Genomic DNA, 16,792 nt, shown 5'->3' with positions numbered 1-16,792 from the left:
TGTCTGGAGATCGATTTTACCTTGATGGGATATGAATTAGTGGATTTTATTTCCCTAAGGGTTTCTTCTCTCTACATTGAGTCGTGGGGATCAATTCTTATAGGTTTTTGTACTTGGAATTTCGCTTGGAATCACAATCCATTTTTTTTTTTGGATTTTTGCCTCTTCAAAGTATCAAGGTGGATTCTGTAACATTCATATATCAGCCTTTCTATTGAAGTGTTGCATGTTTCAATAATTTGACTTTGCTGAAAATCATTGGTTGTTATTTAACCATTTCCTTTCAAGCGTCTTTCCCTAGGAAGACTTGCCTCCATTCGTAGAAAATTGACAGATCTGTCGGGTGCAAAACGTTTTCCTCGTCTCATTCTTACCTCAGTTTGTGCAACGAAAATTTACCTTCATGTTTGCTCTGTGTTGCGTTTGGATCAATCAAGCTTCTATTATACCTTGAGTATCCTAGCATGGCATGGTCTGTCTTTATGATATGGTAAAATTTCAAATTTTCTTCAAAGACTCGCACACTATGTTACTATCACATCGGTTCACAAATTCTCTCGATTTGTATATCCTATAGGGAGAAAACTGGTGGAAGGAGATAATTATTGTAGCAGTGATTGCTTCTTAGTTTCCTTGGTTACAATCATCAAAATCGGTGGTTGGATTGGAAGGTTTAGAAGAAAAGTTCTCTGACGCCTAGTAGGGGGACAAACTTCTTCCTATTGTGATTCCATTGAGATTTGGCTTTGGATCAAACGGTGTTTGATCATGGAATTTCGCGGGAACTAGAAGTGGATTCCCACAGACAACATCATTGTTAAGTGTTAGAACCAAAATTGTGTTTCATTGATGATAATAGACTCTGAAGACGGTGGTGTTGAGTCTCCAATACAATGTTGCAGGGGTGGATCTGCAAGGTTGGAACTCTAATGCCTAAGTCAGTTATAGAGTTTAAGATGAGTAAAGATAAACAAGTATGCTATGTTGACACCATCTTTTACACCAAAATTTGACACGATGCACTATTCACCGTGTTTATACAGTGAGCAATGTTTATATTTTGTTGCAAACTTTTTTTAAAATAAAAAATATTATTATAAAAAAATATCATTTTTTTAAAATTTATTTTGTAACACAAATATAAGGTTGTGCTATTAACCAACTTTACCATTGCATTAACAACAATAATGTATGTTATTAACCACTTATTTTACTTATAATTCATTAACCATCTTCATTACTGTGTTAATCAATAAAATACATAATATCAACCATTTTGTGACATCAAATTGTAAAATGTATTAACCAATCTTTATACACTATTAACCACATTTCTTTTACTATTTAAGACTTTTTTATGTTTGAGATCTCGCTAACAAATTTATTAAATGTATTAACCAACTTTATACATAACATTAACTAAAATTGATTTACCACGTAAGACTTATTCTTTTATATCAGGACACTCAATAACCAAGTTATGAACTATATAGTAACCAGCTTAAGCTTATCACATTCAATTAACCAACTTTATTTTCCCACTTAATACTACTTTTAATGCTAATGTACATATTAACCAAATTATATATTGCGTTAACCAAATTTTTACACATCACTAAACAAAAATTATTTTTGAGAGGGAGAAAAAATGTATAAAAAAATTAAAATAAAAATGTCATTGTTCATAGTATTTGTGACCAAGTGGCATACGGTGTAGTGTAAGAATTTAGAATAAAATATCTTTTTTTCAAAGATAAATTATGAGATTAGAAAAGTGTACCTTAAATCTTAGGTGTATCTATAGTATAAAAAAATTAGTGGTTGTGGAAAAGTCCAAAATACCCTTATTTGGTTTTTTGCCACCACATTAAAATTGTGGTTTTTTGGTCTTTGTACCATAAAATTCTTAATTTTATTATTAAAATAATACAACTCTTATATTTTATCAAACTTATCAAATCTCTCTATTCTCTATTTTTTTCTCTTTCATCACTTTTTCACTTCTATCTTCCAAAAATAATCTATCAATCTATAATATAAGAAAATTAATGGTTGTGGAAAAGTCCAAAATACTCTTATTTTTGTAAATGATACCTAAACAAAAATGATGTCTGTATACGGAAAAAATCTATTATTGACCTAAATATTTTTATAAACAAAAAATTGTATTTATGATCAAATATTTTTGATCAAAAAATGGTATACCGGAAAAAATATATTATTGATCTAAATATTTTAATATATGAAAATTTAATATTGATCCAAATATTTTTGTAAATGATACCTAAACAAAAATAATATTTGTATACGGAAAAAAATCTATTATTTACGAAAAATGGTATTTATGACCCCAAATATTTTTTATTTAAAAATGGTATACGGGAAAAAATTTATTATTGATCTAGATATTATTATATACGAAATTTATTATTGATCCAAATATTTTTGTAAATGATACCTAAACAAAAATGAAGTCTGTATACGGGAAAAAATCTATTATTGATTTAAATATTTTTAGATACGAGAAATGATATTTATGATTAAATATTTTTAATCAAAAAATGGTATACGGGAAAAAATCTATCATTGATCTAAATATTTTTATATATGAAATAATCAATTATTTATCTAATTTTTTTTTAGCATTTTTATTTAAAATAAATGATGTATCCAAATTCGCGTAATCGAACAGAACCCGTGCATATGCACGGGTTTGTTACTAGTTGATTATATATATTGGATAATTTCGATTGAATTTTGTATGATTGAGCTCAATACATTGATCTCACCCGTATCAAACTTTTGGCCAACCAAAAACAAATTACTGAAGATAAATAAATATAATAAATTAGATATTTTTATGAAACTAAATGAGTGTGAAATAATGAAGATTTTTTTTAATTAAGGTGTGCAAGAGCATCACTAATAGTATAAAAGATAAAGAAGAAAATATTAACGAGTATACTAGAAGCATTGGTAAAACAATAAAAAAATAATAAATTTATATAAAAAAATATTGTATTTACTCTTTTCACTTGTACTGTATTTTTTAGTGTGCCTTTAACCAAGGTAATTTTTTAAGGTAACATAATTTTCTTTTATAAAGTTAAAATTCTTTTATTTTGATGAAAAATTGACCTTTTTAAATAATTAAATATTTGTAAAATATATTATCTAATTTTAAACGATATCTAAAATAAAAAATGATTTTTTTTATATGTAGACGAAGTGACAATTCACTACTAAATTACGGTTCGAATATAATAATATGTTAATTTCAAATGAACATATTATATAAAATGTTAATTTCAAATTAATTTCGATTGATATTTTAAAATTTTAAAGTTGTTCATCATTTTTTTCAAAATTTTAAAGTTGAATTTTAAAATTTTCAAAAAATGACATATTAGTATCTGTTATTACAAATTTAAAAATTGTATTAAATGGTTCAAAAATCTCATTTTCACTCACTTGTAAGTCCCAAAATTCCACTTTGCATAAACTTATAGTTTTTGAGTTCCAAGTGTTTTATGCGTAAACCAATCACTCAAACACCTTCCATACACTTCATAGAAACTGTCCAACCTTTAACATTGCATTTGTAACACCCTGAACACCATCCTCCATTTTCAACTTTTGTTACTTGCAATTGGATTCGATAGAGCAACTCGGGCCATCTCAAGGTGTTCTAAGCATTCAATTAGCATCACCAAGGTTCTAGGAAGCTAGTCAAATCATCAACACTCATCTGGAAGTGCTCTAAACACAATTTTGATCTCGACCTACAGAGGTAAGTTTTCAAAACTAGAACTCTAACATTTATGTATCATTCTCAATAATTCTCGATTCTATCGTATTTAGAATCATGTTAGAATCAAAAGCCCTTTGTTGGTGTTCATTTATATTGGCTATATGTCATTTAATTTGATTTCAAATATTAGGGTTCATGTAGTTTTCTGAAAAATTAAAGAGCTACGGGCTAAATAAATTTATGCTATGCACATGGTTGAATTTGTATTGAAAAGTTATACAACTTTAATGTTTATACTTTTTGAAATGGTTTCATTTTGAATGTAGTACTTTTCATGCCTTTTAAAGATCTTTAAATCAAATGTTTTCAAAATGTTTTCTTTACCAAACGACTTGTACATATTTGTGTGAACCAATTAGGGTTAAGATGAGCCTATCTTGAAAATAATACAATTATCCCTTAGTTGATTCACCTAGGATTTAATTAAAATTTTCAATAATTAGGTTTAGGTTAGTGTATATAGTCAAAACCCTAATCTTCAAATCTTTGACCTTTTAAGTTCAATGCAATCCCATGTTGATATTAACTTGATTGTCATGATCCCTCTTTGTTTATCCACTTGTACATATACTTGTTCATTTATTCCTTGTACTTTATACTTTGGTTATATTATTATCTTTGTATATATACATTGTTTATTAACCCCACACCCATGAGAAATTCATCCATCATACATCATATTCATACATACATGAAATGATCATGAGGTATGTCATTACTTTTATTCATAACCCTTTTACACTTAAGTTTATTTACCTTTATATCTTAACTATTCTTTGATTTTGTCCATGATACACATAACATGTCTCACACACCACTTGAGATACTTACCCTTAATGCTTGCTTGAGATGTTTGATTCCTCATTGATGCTAAAAAATCCAAAGGAATGGGAATGAATGGTATTGACTAAATTTCTCAAGGTACTCACTCTCTTTTTCTCCTCTTTTACTTTGTGCTTAGTATTGTTAAAGCTTAGCACCCTCCCTGTCTTAAAAATGGTTTTGTAATGTTAAAGCTCAACCTCTTTTAAATCAACCTTGATTTTATATTGTTAAAGCTTAATCACCACTCTTTTAAATCACCCTTGTCTTGTATTGGTAAAGCTTGGCACCCTTTTAAAAAACTTATTAAGTATTGGTAAGACTTAACATTTTAAAAACCCGTTGAGTATTGGTAAAACTCAACACCCAAAAAGATTTTGCCATTTGGATTTTATTTTCTTTTAAAGGGGAACTACAAATGCTCTGACTTCCCTATTGCACTTAAGGGGTATGTAGGCACAAGATGTGATGTCTTACCGAACACACTTTTAAAAATTTATTTTCTCACCATCCCACTCTATTTCACAAAACAAAAACAATATATAATAACAATAAAAATAGTATATTTTTAAAGAGGTTCTTACGGACTACCGTAGATGTGAGGGGTGCTAATACCCTCCCATTGCATAACCAACCCCGAACCTAAGATCTCTGTTTTCTTTTATTAGTTTTGATTTGAAAAACTTCTTTGGGTTTTATTTCTCTATTTTTCCCATTTCTCTTTGGAAACAATAAAGCGCGGTGACGAATTTCACTAAAATACGAGTCGGGTCAATCCAATGGCCGCCGGTCTTAATTTTTTACCGCTACACGTAATCCATGCCAGATTCACATTTTTTGTTACATCTTGTTCTTGTGCAATTTGTTGTTATTTTGAGTGAATTAGAGAGAGAGAGAGTGGGTTGATTAATCTTATTGTGGTGTTCATAATTAATCAAGCTCATGATAACAATCAAGAACCAAGACCCATTTATCCAAAAATTTGAGAGAACCTTGTGTGTGTTCTTCATCATATTCATCTAATCCCTTGACTAACACATTGTGTTTTAGAGTGTTTGTGAGATAGTATGGAAATGTTTATCATCTTCATTCTTTGTTAATTTTCCATTGTTATGGACCTCCATCTCTATAGATTGAGTGTTGAGGAAGACTAATGTACATTAGGGTATCTAATGTTTTTGTGTGAAGTTGTTGTTTTTTACAGGCACATATATCATTTCTTGAACGCATTTTTGGTATTTGTTATTATCCATCAAGAAGAGAGTTTCACTATACTCAAAGGAAGACTTTGGCGAGATCAAGTATCAATTGTCCCGTAAGGGAGAGGTGAAAGTTATCCCTCTTTGGTGGATTTGGAGAAAGATTGTTCACAGACAAAGTTGGGAGTTGTCCAATAAACACTTAGTTAATGGAAATTGCTTAGACAAGAAATCAATGGGATCAAGTTGGAGCACAATATAATGGATATATAGGCTATTGGATCAAGATCTTGTGGAGATCTTGTTTTTCTTAGCAGTTTGAGTGTCTGCATCAACAAAGGGATTATTGTTTGATAGTTCATTATAACCAAAATGTTTGTATCAAAATTATCAAAATAGTGAAAGATTGTGATTATTTTCCAATGGTTTTTAACACCTTTGATGATTGGAGTAAACAAAGCGAGGAAGAACGCCTAACCACTATATATCTCTGTGTATCTTTTCTTCTTCCCTTATCTCTTTTAATTTTCATGTATTCATTAAATTTGTTATTGCATTAGTGCATTGTAGCATATTTTGTATGCCACATAAGTTAGACAATGATTGTAGAGATTAAATGTATAAGTTAACAGATCAACTTCAACTAGCCATTTCTCCCCTTCTTCCTCTCATCTTGTTGATCTTGGGTGACAGGAGGATTTCGTGAAGTTAGCGTTCTAACCAGTTTCATCTATCTCGTGGAACGGTTCAAGTTATTTTCATCAAGATGACTTTCATCAAGGTTTTTGACACCAGAGATTGAGGTTACGGGAGCAATATCCTTATAAATAACTTTCATATTACACTTATTACAAAAGTCAGGTAGATTTTTGTAATATATCCACAAAGAAAGCAAAATTTGTCTTTCTACCAAGATCTGATACTCTAACCGCGTGAAGAGATCAACTTCAACTAGAATCCTAGCAAATAGCCAAAGATTCTATTAAACTTAGACTTATTTGTTATTTCATCAACACAAATTGGGGTCTCGATACTATTAGCTATAGTAAATAAGATTTTGGGTCTCCGATACTCTTGTGACAACCCATCGACTCAAATCCATCCTAAGCTGCAATTTGTTGCTAAATGTTGGGGTTGAGATTACGCGACCAAGTAAATAACCTCAAGAGGTCCGATTTCAAATTTAAACTTTCACCGATCTAACACTTCTCACATTTTTAAGGGACGAGAAATTGAAAGCATAGAAACCTTTTTTTGATTGATTTCAAAAGGACATATAACTTCTCACACTATGCGTCAACATGCAAAATGAGTTATTCCTTTTGACTAAAGTATCCTACCATTGCATGAATTAACTCATGCTAAGTATTTATCTTCATAGATAATGATTGCAATAAAATCACATTTGATGCAAGATTGCGTCACTTCACTTACAAAAAAATATCACAATTATCGTTAGTAAATTTTTTCTAGAAACTAGAGATCTTAATGAAAAGAGGGGAAGGTGAGGATGATGAATTTATACACTTCTAAATTTTCCAAGAACTAGATATCCTAATGGAGGGAAGGAATAGTGAGGAAGATGGATTTAGATACTTTAAAATTAGTCAGATGATTAAAAATTACCGATGATAAAAGTCGGAATTACCATTGTGATGGTTAAATATTACGAATGAACAATGTATAAGGTTTTTTAATAACAAAGCAAAATTATTTTCATTTTTTATCTTATTCCATATATATTAGTTTTTTAATTTTTGTTTGGTCAAAAACCTTTTAAATAAAATCATTTAACATAGTAAGTTTTTAAATTATGTCATCGAAACACACATTTAAAATATTATTAAAAAACCATACAATTAAATAAATATAAATATTATTGGATGTAGCGAGTATAACGTTCTTCAAAATTACCACAGGTAGCGTAGAACAAAGAACAATCATCGATTTCCGAACCCAAATCAAAAACTTAAACACTTTCCGTGTCCATCACGCGCTTCAAGGAAACTCTTGACTTTCTGAACATTGTTACAGTAGAATACTAAGAATACCCAGTTTTATTTAACCCATGCAGTAATTTAATTTTTTGTTTTTATTTCAAAAAACACACACCAAGACAAACCGTGTCTGAAACAACGGCGGTTAAAGCCTGACATTTCCAATTAGCATTCTATTTATCCAACCTTCACTCATCGTCTTTCTCACTTTCCCCCTTTCAAAATAGTACTCACACAATCTTGAACCGCAAATAACAAAGGTAACCATTTTCATGTGACCATGTTTATTTTTCTGTTTTACATTAACATTTTTAGTAATCATTTTATTTTAGAGTTTTTTTAATTAAATAGTGTAGTGACCGATAATTCATCTATTAATAAGTGAGATATCGTGAGTTAGAACCTACGTCTTTTATCAGATGTATCTGCAGAACTATCAATTGAACTGATATAAGATTGACTGTATTTGAATTGAATGAAAAGAAAGGTAAAATAAAATCCGTGAATGGAGGAAAGGTTGGGGGTATGTGGGGCCTGTGGGTAAACTAAAGAGAGAGTAAGTGTTAGTAGAAAGGAAGAAAGAAGACTTCAACATCACGACAGTGGGGATAGTAAAAGACAGCTAGCAATGAAGGAGGAGCCTCACCTACCATTGCCCATCCATCACATTCTCTTCTTTTCCATTTAAACCTTCTCAACTCCACTCTTTCTCCTTTCAAAAAACCCACCTCCCTCTCTCTCTCTCTCTCCTCAACTCTCTCTCTAACACTCTCTCTCTTCATTTCAATTTCACCTCAAATTACCAATTTCTAGTTTCAGGTTTGCTTCTCAAATTCTACTTTTTCCTCTAAGGATAACAAACACTAGTGTGGTAGTGTAGTGTCGGCACAAACCCAATTTTGAGTTTCACCTTGCTTAATTTTCTTATCTTATTTTGCAGGACTTCAATTCTCAACTCCTCGTACACTCTTCTGTAGATTATACTTGAAATTCAACAAGGTTGGTCACCTTATTCAACTTTATCTCAATTTTCTAATTTCAAATTTCTTATGTGTTGTGGGTATCTTTAATTTAATTTTGATTATTGTAAAAAAAATGGAATAAAATGAGCTGGTAAATAAAAAATTGGGACCAGCGGTTCATAAAATACAATGGGCTTCTACCAAATTAATTAAATTCATTTTCTCTGGTTTGTTTCAACATTCAATTCATTCTTATCCTAAAAAATCTTCAAATTCGGATTTATTTCATAAAAAAGGAAAATTAATATTTTTGATATAAAATTAAGGAAAATACAAAGTTGTGATAAAAGAGATTAATTTCTACGTGTATGCACCCAGTCACATTTCAGCACAATGTCACTTTTGGTTTTAATAAAAAGTTTATAATCTAAATGGAAATTAATTAAATTCATTAATTTATATATGTAAAAAAAAATTCAAATACATATATTGCCACATCATTTAATTACGTGTCAATACATTATTGGTTAAAAGGTAAATTGTTTACGTAATAGTTTAAAAAATTTAAAAACTTGTTTTACTTTATTTGACTGTTTTGGATTTTATTTTGAAAATTTCCATAATTAATATACGCGGAATGCTAACATGCGCGTTAAGTTCCGGTTTATAAAAGCCGCCACTTTGTAATTCCCATTTTACAAAACCCTTGATTTTCTCTTTACGTTTTGAATTCACTCAGTCGAAAATTTCACTTGCAGAGAAAATGGTTGGACCAAACTTCATGGACGAGATTGACTGTGGTAGCTTCTTTGACCACATCGACGATTTGCTTGATTTCCCCGTCGACGACGTTGATGCCACCGCCGCCGCTTCGTTGTCGACCGTCACCTCCGCCGCAAACTGCAACTCACTGGCGAGTATTTGGCCGAATGAGTCTGACTCGTTTCCTGCCTCTGACTCGGTGTTTTCCGGCAACAGTCCTTCTGACCTCTCGGTGGAGCTTTCCGTTCCGGTGAGTAATTATTTATTATTGTTTTAAATTTAATTTATGTAAATAATTTTAATTTTCATTATTATCATATTATATTATTAAATTAAAAAATTGGACAGGTTCACGTTTTTTACGTGAAGTGTTATGTAATTATTATCAGTGAAAATCCAACGGTTTCTATCTAATTTCGTTTCTAGCCGTTCGATTCTTTGATGATGACACGATGGTTGCGTGTACGGACCTCATTGTCCGTTTCAAACTAGTACTGTTTTCAGTCTGTCACTACATTAAATGGATATAATAGTTTTTTTTGTCTTTATTTCACAAAAATTAACAGGCGAAATATATTTGAAAAGTTTTGTTTTTTTATGAAGAAATTTAATTTTTTTATTAGAATTAAGGGATAAATTTAAATCAGTTATTAATGAATTTATTTATATAAGATATTACCGACAACTTAAAATATTTTTGATGAAATAGTATGATAAAGTTATTTTTGAATGTTAATTCTTAATTTATTTTGTTAAATGTTTATGTCGTAATTTAATTGTATAAATTTTTTGAAATACAATTCTCAAAATTAATTTTTTTTACTTATATATTTTTTAATTTTCTATGACGGTCCGAAAAAGTGAAAGTCCTCTTACTTGAATTCGAAGCCTCTCTTTGGTTAGTTTTTAAATGCATAAAAATTATTTTATTTTGACAATATGTTTTTTCTAAAGTTGGTCCAAAAAAGTGAAAATCCCTTTACTTAAATTTGAAGTAATTATTCTTAAATGACAAAATTGAATATTTTATAGAGGGGCAGTTTGGTCATTTCGACATGACACTTGATTGTGTCGGTGACATGTGGCATATCACTTCCACCCTACTCTCTAATTTCGTGGTGCGCTGTCTCAATTATTTGGATCATCATTATTGAATATCATGTGATTTTGCATGTGATGATCACGTGATGTGAGCACCCACACAAATAAATAATGAACCCTCAATCTAGCCAGTAACAACCCACGTTTGATTTTTATTTTATACAAAAGCACAAATTCTTATTCTTCATTCGATTTGAAGAGTAATATACTTTCTAATATGCTTTACTAACATGTATTCTTTGCTTGAATTGTCTACTTGTGAATGGTATTATACTAATGGTACTTTTCCTATTAACTGATGTCCTTACACAGCTACTAACTAATTGAGCTGGTTTTAAATGAGTAATAATACATATGAATTAAACCTTACATTAAATGTGGTTTTGATCAATGCCTTGTTCTTTGTTATTATTACAGTATGAAGACATTCTTCCATTGGAATGGCTGTCAACTTTTGTGGAGGACTCATTTTCTGAGGGGAGTCTCACAATGAAGAAAGTTGAGCAACCACCATCATCATGTGTCACCACTAAGGAGGACTCTGTGCATAACCAATTCCAGACATCAAGTCCAGTTTCTGTCCTTGAAAGCAGCAGTTCCTGCTCTGGCGGAAAGACGATGACGCCAGCAGGGATTTACATCCCAGTGCCTTGTGGACGTGCACGCACCAAGCGTCCACGTCCTGCAACCTTCAACCCCCGTTCCGCCATGCAGCTCATTTCCCCTACTTCCTCTTCTGTTGGGGAGAATGTGCAGCCTAATGTTATCTCCACCAAGGCGGCTGCATCGTCAGATTTTGACAATTTTGCTGAGTCTCAAATTGTGGCTAAGAAACCAAAGCTCCCTTCTGGAGAACCTAAGAAGAAAAAGAAGATCAAAATGCCGCTTCCTGCTGCTCCGGCTGACAGCGGCGATCAGAATGGTTCGCTGCCTGTTAGGAAATGTATGCATTGTGAAATAACCAAGACACCACAATGGAGGGCAGGTCCATTGGGGCCGAAAACACTCTGCAATGCTTGTGGCGTGCGCTACAAGTCAGGTCGGCTATTCCCTGAATACCGTCCTGCTGCCAGTCCAACTTTTTGTCCTTCATTGCACTCCAATTCTCACAAGAAGGTCCTTGAAATGAGAACCAAGGACAGTGATAGCTCTGGTTTTGAATCACATTCAGCTGCCTCTCCAGAACTCATCCCAAACACTAACAGCATTCTCGCCCTGGAATACATTTAAAGCAGGAACGATCCTAGTCCTAGTCGTGGAGTTTTCTCGCTCGTCGCCTTCTCTAGTGTCGCGTCTTATGTTATTTCTTATTGATATTTTATTTCCTTTGGTCATTGGTTTTTGTACAGGGTTGGAATGGGGGAATAGGAGCATTAGATGATGATGAAGATCATTTTTAGCATTTAGAACAAGATTTTAATGAGAACAGAAGAAAAGAGGTTAGAAGAGATATGGAAGTCAAAAAGAGTAGAGTCTTAGGTCTAGTAGTTTTAGGTTACTTAGGTCTTTAGGAGTTGGTGTCTCAGTTGCATTTTCTTTTTCTTGGCATTCGTTTTATTTTTTCTCTCTTTTTATAATATCCTTATTGGGAATTCTTTTTGCAGTTTATTTGTAGCCAAACTTTGAGTTGAGTAAAAGACTTAAAAATTTGCACTTGCTTTGTGTCATTTTTATCACTCTGGTTTTGCATATATCCTATACTAGTAACAACATCTATAAGTATTTGAGGAATATATTTTTGAGGAAAATTTGAAGTATTAGATTCTAGACATCTTGCTTATATTCTCTGGAGCAAGAAATGTACCATAAAATGAAGCATCAATTCTAAACCTTTCTGCTGTGCCAGTTGATTCTTAGTGCTATCTGTCCATAAAGGATATGCTGTTTCATTGTGAGGTGTAAAAAGTTTTTGAAGTGATTATTATTTATTACATGGATTTAAGATTTGACTCCTTAACTAAAGAGTGAAGAGTACATGAAAGAAAAAGAAAAAGACATGTTAGTTATCATTTATAGTATAAATATTGGGAGACACCTAACAAACCAAAAAGAAAAAAAGTTTAGGGAAAGAAATGATGATTCTTCTTGGTAAGACTTAGTCATGCCTTGTAAGGTAAGAACAATGCTTAATATATAAATGTAATTATGAGTTGAGGTTCTTTTATAAAGGATTTGGCAACATGTCATGATCTCCCATAACTTAGCAACTAACAATAAATTTAATGATATTTGCTTGCTGGTAAGCTCAAATAATTGCTCAAATGAATTTCACTTGCTTCAACTTCATCAGGTGATATGATATGATATGATATTCTTTATGACATGTACATCTCCCCTATTTTAAGACATGTTACTATTTTGATAAAATCATAAAAGGACAAGCTACCTCTTCATTATGTTTACTTTTTATGAGTATTTAAAATTATATCATCAATGTGTGTGTACCCATGTATGTAATGTATGCTTTGGTTTACATGTTAATAATGTGCAAAATTTGGGTCAATTTAATCACCAACCTCTTAGGTCTAACCAATCTATTATATTGAAAGTCTGTTTCAATTTCTCTATCATAATGGGGTAGGTTTTATAAGAGTGAGAGCAACTTCTTCCAACTCTTTGATTAGAAGATGAATGCATAATCATTGATAGGTTTGTTTATTAAAAAGTTGATGCAGATTTGCATCTATTTCCAATTCTTGAGATTAGAAGTTTCCATGTCAGTGAAAAACCTAAATCTCTTATAAAGGTTGATTGATACTTTAGAATCAATTATTCTAAAATATCAGTTTTCTTGGTATAAAATATGAACATTTTATAAAATGTTATTTCTGAAGTACACTTTGTTTAATTAAAATTTAAACTGTGTGAAAAAAGTAAAATATATATTTTTTCAATAATTTTTTTTTTTGCAATGACCATCATCAAAAGTATTTTTGAGAATACAATTAATTTTCCGGGGTTCATATTTATGTGATGAATGAGCAAACCTAAGATTGATTACTTCTATTTATATTTAATAACAAACCGTGTGAAGAACAGAATATTCCAAGTTTCATATGTGTGTATGAACATAACTAATGTACAAACGGGCTTTAATAGGCCCAACAAATAAAAATAAAGGCCCAACAAATAAAAATAAAAGGCAATTTCTTTCTTCATTTTTATGGTTTGTCTCGCACCTCCGAAAATTTGAAATTGGCCTCATAAATTTTTAAAGATTTAACTTGAACGTACCTTATTTTGTTTTCATAAAAAATTAATTCGGAGATGATCTCCAAAAAATTTCAAGATGAATTCGGAGATGCATCTTCGAAAACACCCCTGACCCCATTTACTACACATTTTTCAATAAAATTGGTGTCGTTGTCAGGGACTTTGTCGATTTTAACCAATATTAGAATCATAGAAATTGTATCCTCGCGTTTTGACCCTTGCTTTTCTGGCCTTTACGGGATCTAGCGTAAAAACTTGGATTTTTGAAAAATCAATTCAGAATCAAAATTTTACCGTACCATTTCATCAGAAAAACCTTAAATTCCTTGTTTTTTTTATTTTATTTTATTTGTTTTCTGTTTTTATATTATCGAAAAAATACGAAATAAAATTTTAGACACTTAATTTTATTTGATTTGATTTTTAGTTGTATATTCAGATTTTTATAATTTTATTTTAATCGTTTTTCAATTTTCTAATAGTTTTTATCAATAGGATTGTTGGTATATACATATTTTTTGCATTGGTGATGCATGAAAACTAGGCTTACCTATCCGAATACACCCAATGTTAAATTTAAAAAAAACACAACAAGGCACTTACGAATATGCATATTCGAAAACACATTTTTTCGTAAAACACAATAGGATTTATCCAGAGATGAATCTCCAAAATTAATGATAATGGATAGGAGAATGACTATGTTGCTATGCGGACCTCCCTAAATGAGGTCCTTCAAAAGCTGCGCCATCGTAATGACATAGATGCTGAACGCGACCAGCTAATCAGAGCTATGCAGAGACATCAAATTGACATGCTGACATACATACAACATATACAGGAGTAGCAACATGATTATGCGAGACATATAAAGCACCAGATAGCCGATCTGACCGAGCGGTTGCAAGGGTTACAAGTGGGGATTAAGGACAGAGAGTCTAGAGATTTTCAACAGTAGATTTATCGTGACAAGCAGATGGAGGACATGTTACACTACATGTGCAGTATGTGTATGCCTCCACCACCTCGTCAGCAGCATCACCACAGGCTAGGTCGTGGTCGACATTGATCTTCCCCCCTTCACCATGTTCTTTCTTTCTTTCTTTTCATGCTACTATTAAAATATTGGAGACAATGTTTGGTACAAGTGTGGGGGAGGAATTTTACTATTTCCTCTTTATTGCTTTTTAGTAAGCCTTACTTTTTTCTAGTTTATTTCATGTTATTAGGATGTTGTCAATTTCTAGTTTAATTGTTGTTAGTAGAGTCAATGCACGAGCTGTCGACTTTTTATGTGTGGTTTCTGCTATTTATTGAACTTTCTGTTTTCTTGAGCCATACCAATTTTTTTGAAAATTACATAGCAGGTGAAGTAAGGATAGGATAAATCAAGGAGGCTTGGGAAAATCCGAGAAAATCGGTATGGTCTTAACACCTTAAGACTCCCAATTATGCACATTAGTGAAAACCCCCCATTGAACCTTAGTCGTAAGCTTTTAATTGTTGAAAATCCTCAAAGTAGTTTTTATATCGAGTCGGGCACCATTTGTAGTCACTAAACGGGTCGGTCGAAGAATAATAAGTGGACGATCCAATTTGCAAATAAATAAGAAATAGACCACATAAGTTAGATAACTCTCATCAAGTTATTTAGCCCAAATGAAGTGGTTGAATCCCTAATAAAGAAAGAAAACGCATCTTTGAAAAACCAAGAAAAATAAAAATTTTGAAAGATGTTTGGATCATAATCACTAATAGACCGTCTACCATGTAAGATGAAAGATAAAGGGCCTTAATTTGACTGTCGTGAATGAAAGAGGATTAAAAGTAGATAGGAAAATTAGACTTTGTTCCAATGGCTTGATTTAGCACTAATATGCATAGGAGGGAGTCTTGTGTCCACAAAATGTGGTTTGTGTTATTAAAATATCCTTGGTATTGCATTAGTACCTACCAAATTGATCATAGCCAAACTAAATTTCATCAGCCACGTACGAGTAGTTTTCAATTCTTTGCTTCACTTAATGTGTTTAATAGTCTTGCCACATTTTAATGTTACTTGTTGGATGAATTGCTTGAGGACAAGCAATGGTTCAAGTATGAGGGAGTTTGATGACCATGAAACTTATCGGTATTTCCATCTCGATACACATGCATTTCTTTATCGTTTTAGGTCCATTTCATATTTTTATATAGTTTTATGTTGGTATTTCATCTTTTTTGCATATATTTCCCAAGTAGGAGTTGGCACATTAGAAATTAGAGCAAAGCAAAAAATGGCAAAAAAGCGGAGAAAAAGACTCCTCAGCATGAAGAAAGCCAATGAGTGCGCTTTAGTACGCATGGCGCTTGCTACAGGGGCATGACGTTCGCCATGACCCCTCCATTGGCCACCTCTTCCACTTAGTACTCATGGCACTCGCCATGAGGCCATGGCCTTCACCATGGACTTCGTTAGCAGAAAGATAGCAATTGAGATTGCCCAGTCTTCTCCCACTTGAGCTAATTTTTCGTACCTGTATTCTACACTAATCTGTCTGGCTATGAAACAGTTGGAACTCTATAAAGAGGCTTAGGTTTTAGGTTTTTGAGATCCAAGTTTTCTAGAATCTAGTGTTAGGCTGTAAAATACAATTGAAAAGCAGTAGTTTCTCACAATGAAGAATTACTGCACTTTAGAGTTAAGAATTGTGAATCGTCTGTCTGTGTTTGGATCGTACTTAGTGTAATCTTACTGCACAACATTAGTTTGAAGTTTTCCATTTCAAAATTTTTCCTGCACAACATTAGCTTTAAGTGATATACTTTTGTTCTACTGATTTTTCCAATTGTTCCATGTTGCTGCTTTATGCATGCTAGTTTCTACTTATCAATATTATATTATTATGTTTAAAGTTTTGTTTGGTATGCAAATTTATAATAGTA

At 31.8% G+C, this 16,792-nt stretch overlaps 1 protein-coding gene across 1 annotated transcript; it reads left to right on the top strand.

Moving 5' to 3' along the window:
- Nucleotides 1-8,322: 8,322 nt before the first annotated feature.
- On the top strand, nt 8,323-12,257 carry LOC131643738 (GATA transcription factor 8-like). The gene is made up of 4 exons (XM_058914042.1): nt 8,323-8,648; nt 8,770-8,828; nt 9,550-9,803; nt 11,072-12,257. Exons 3-4 carry the CDS (start codon nt 9,555-9,557, stop codon nt 11,882-11,884), a joined length of 1,062 nt encoding a protein of 353 aa, XP_058770025.1. The 5' UTR covers nt 8,323-8,648; nt 8,770-8,828; nt 9,550-9,554; the 3' UTR covers nt 11,885-12,257.
- Nucleotides 12,258-16,792: the final 4,535 nt, after the last annotated feature.

The sequence above is a fragment of the Vicia villosa genome, linkage group LG1 (assembly GCF_029867415.1).
Source record: "Vicia villosa cultivar HV-30 ecotype Madison, WI linkage group LG1, Vvil1.0, whole genome shotgun sequence".
Classification (NCBI taxonomy): Eukaryota; Viridiplantae; Streptophyta; class Magnoliopsida; order Fabales; family Fabaceae; genus Vicia; species Vicia villosa.
The sequence above is the reverse complement of the archived record's forward strand: the minus strand, read 5'-3'. Positions and strand labels throughout refer to the sequence as shown.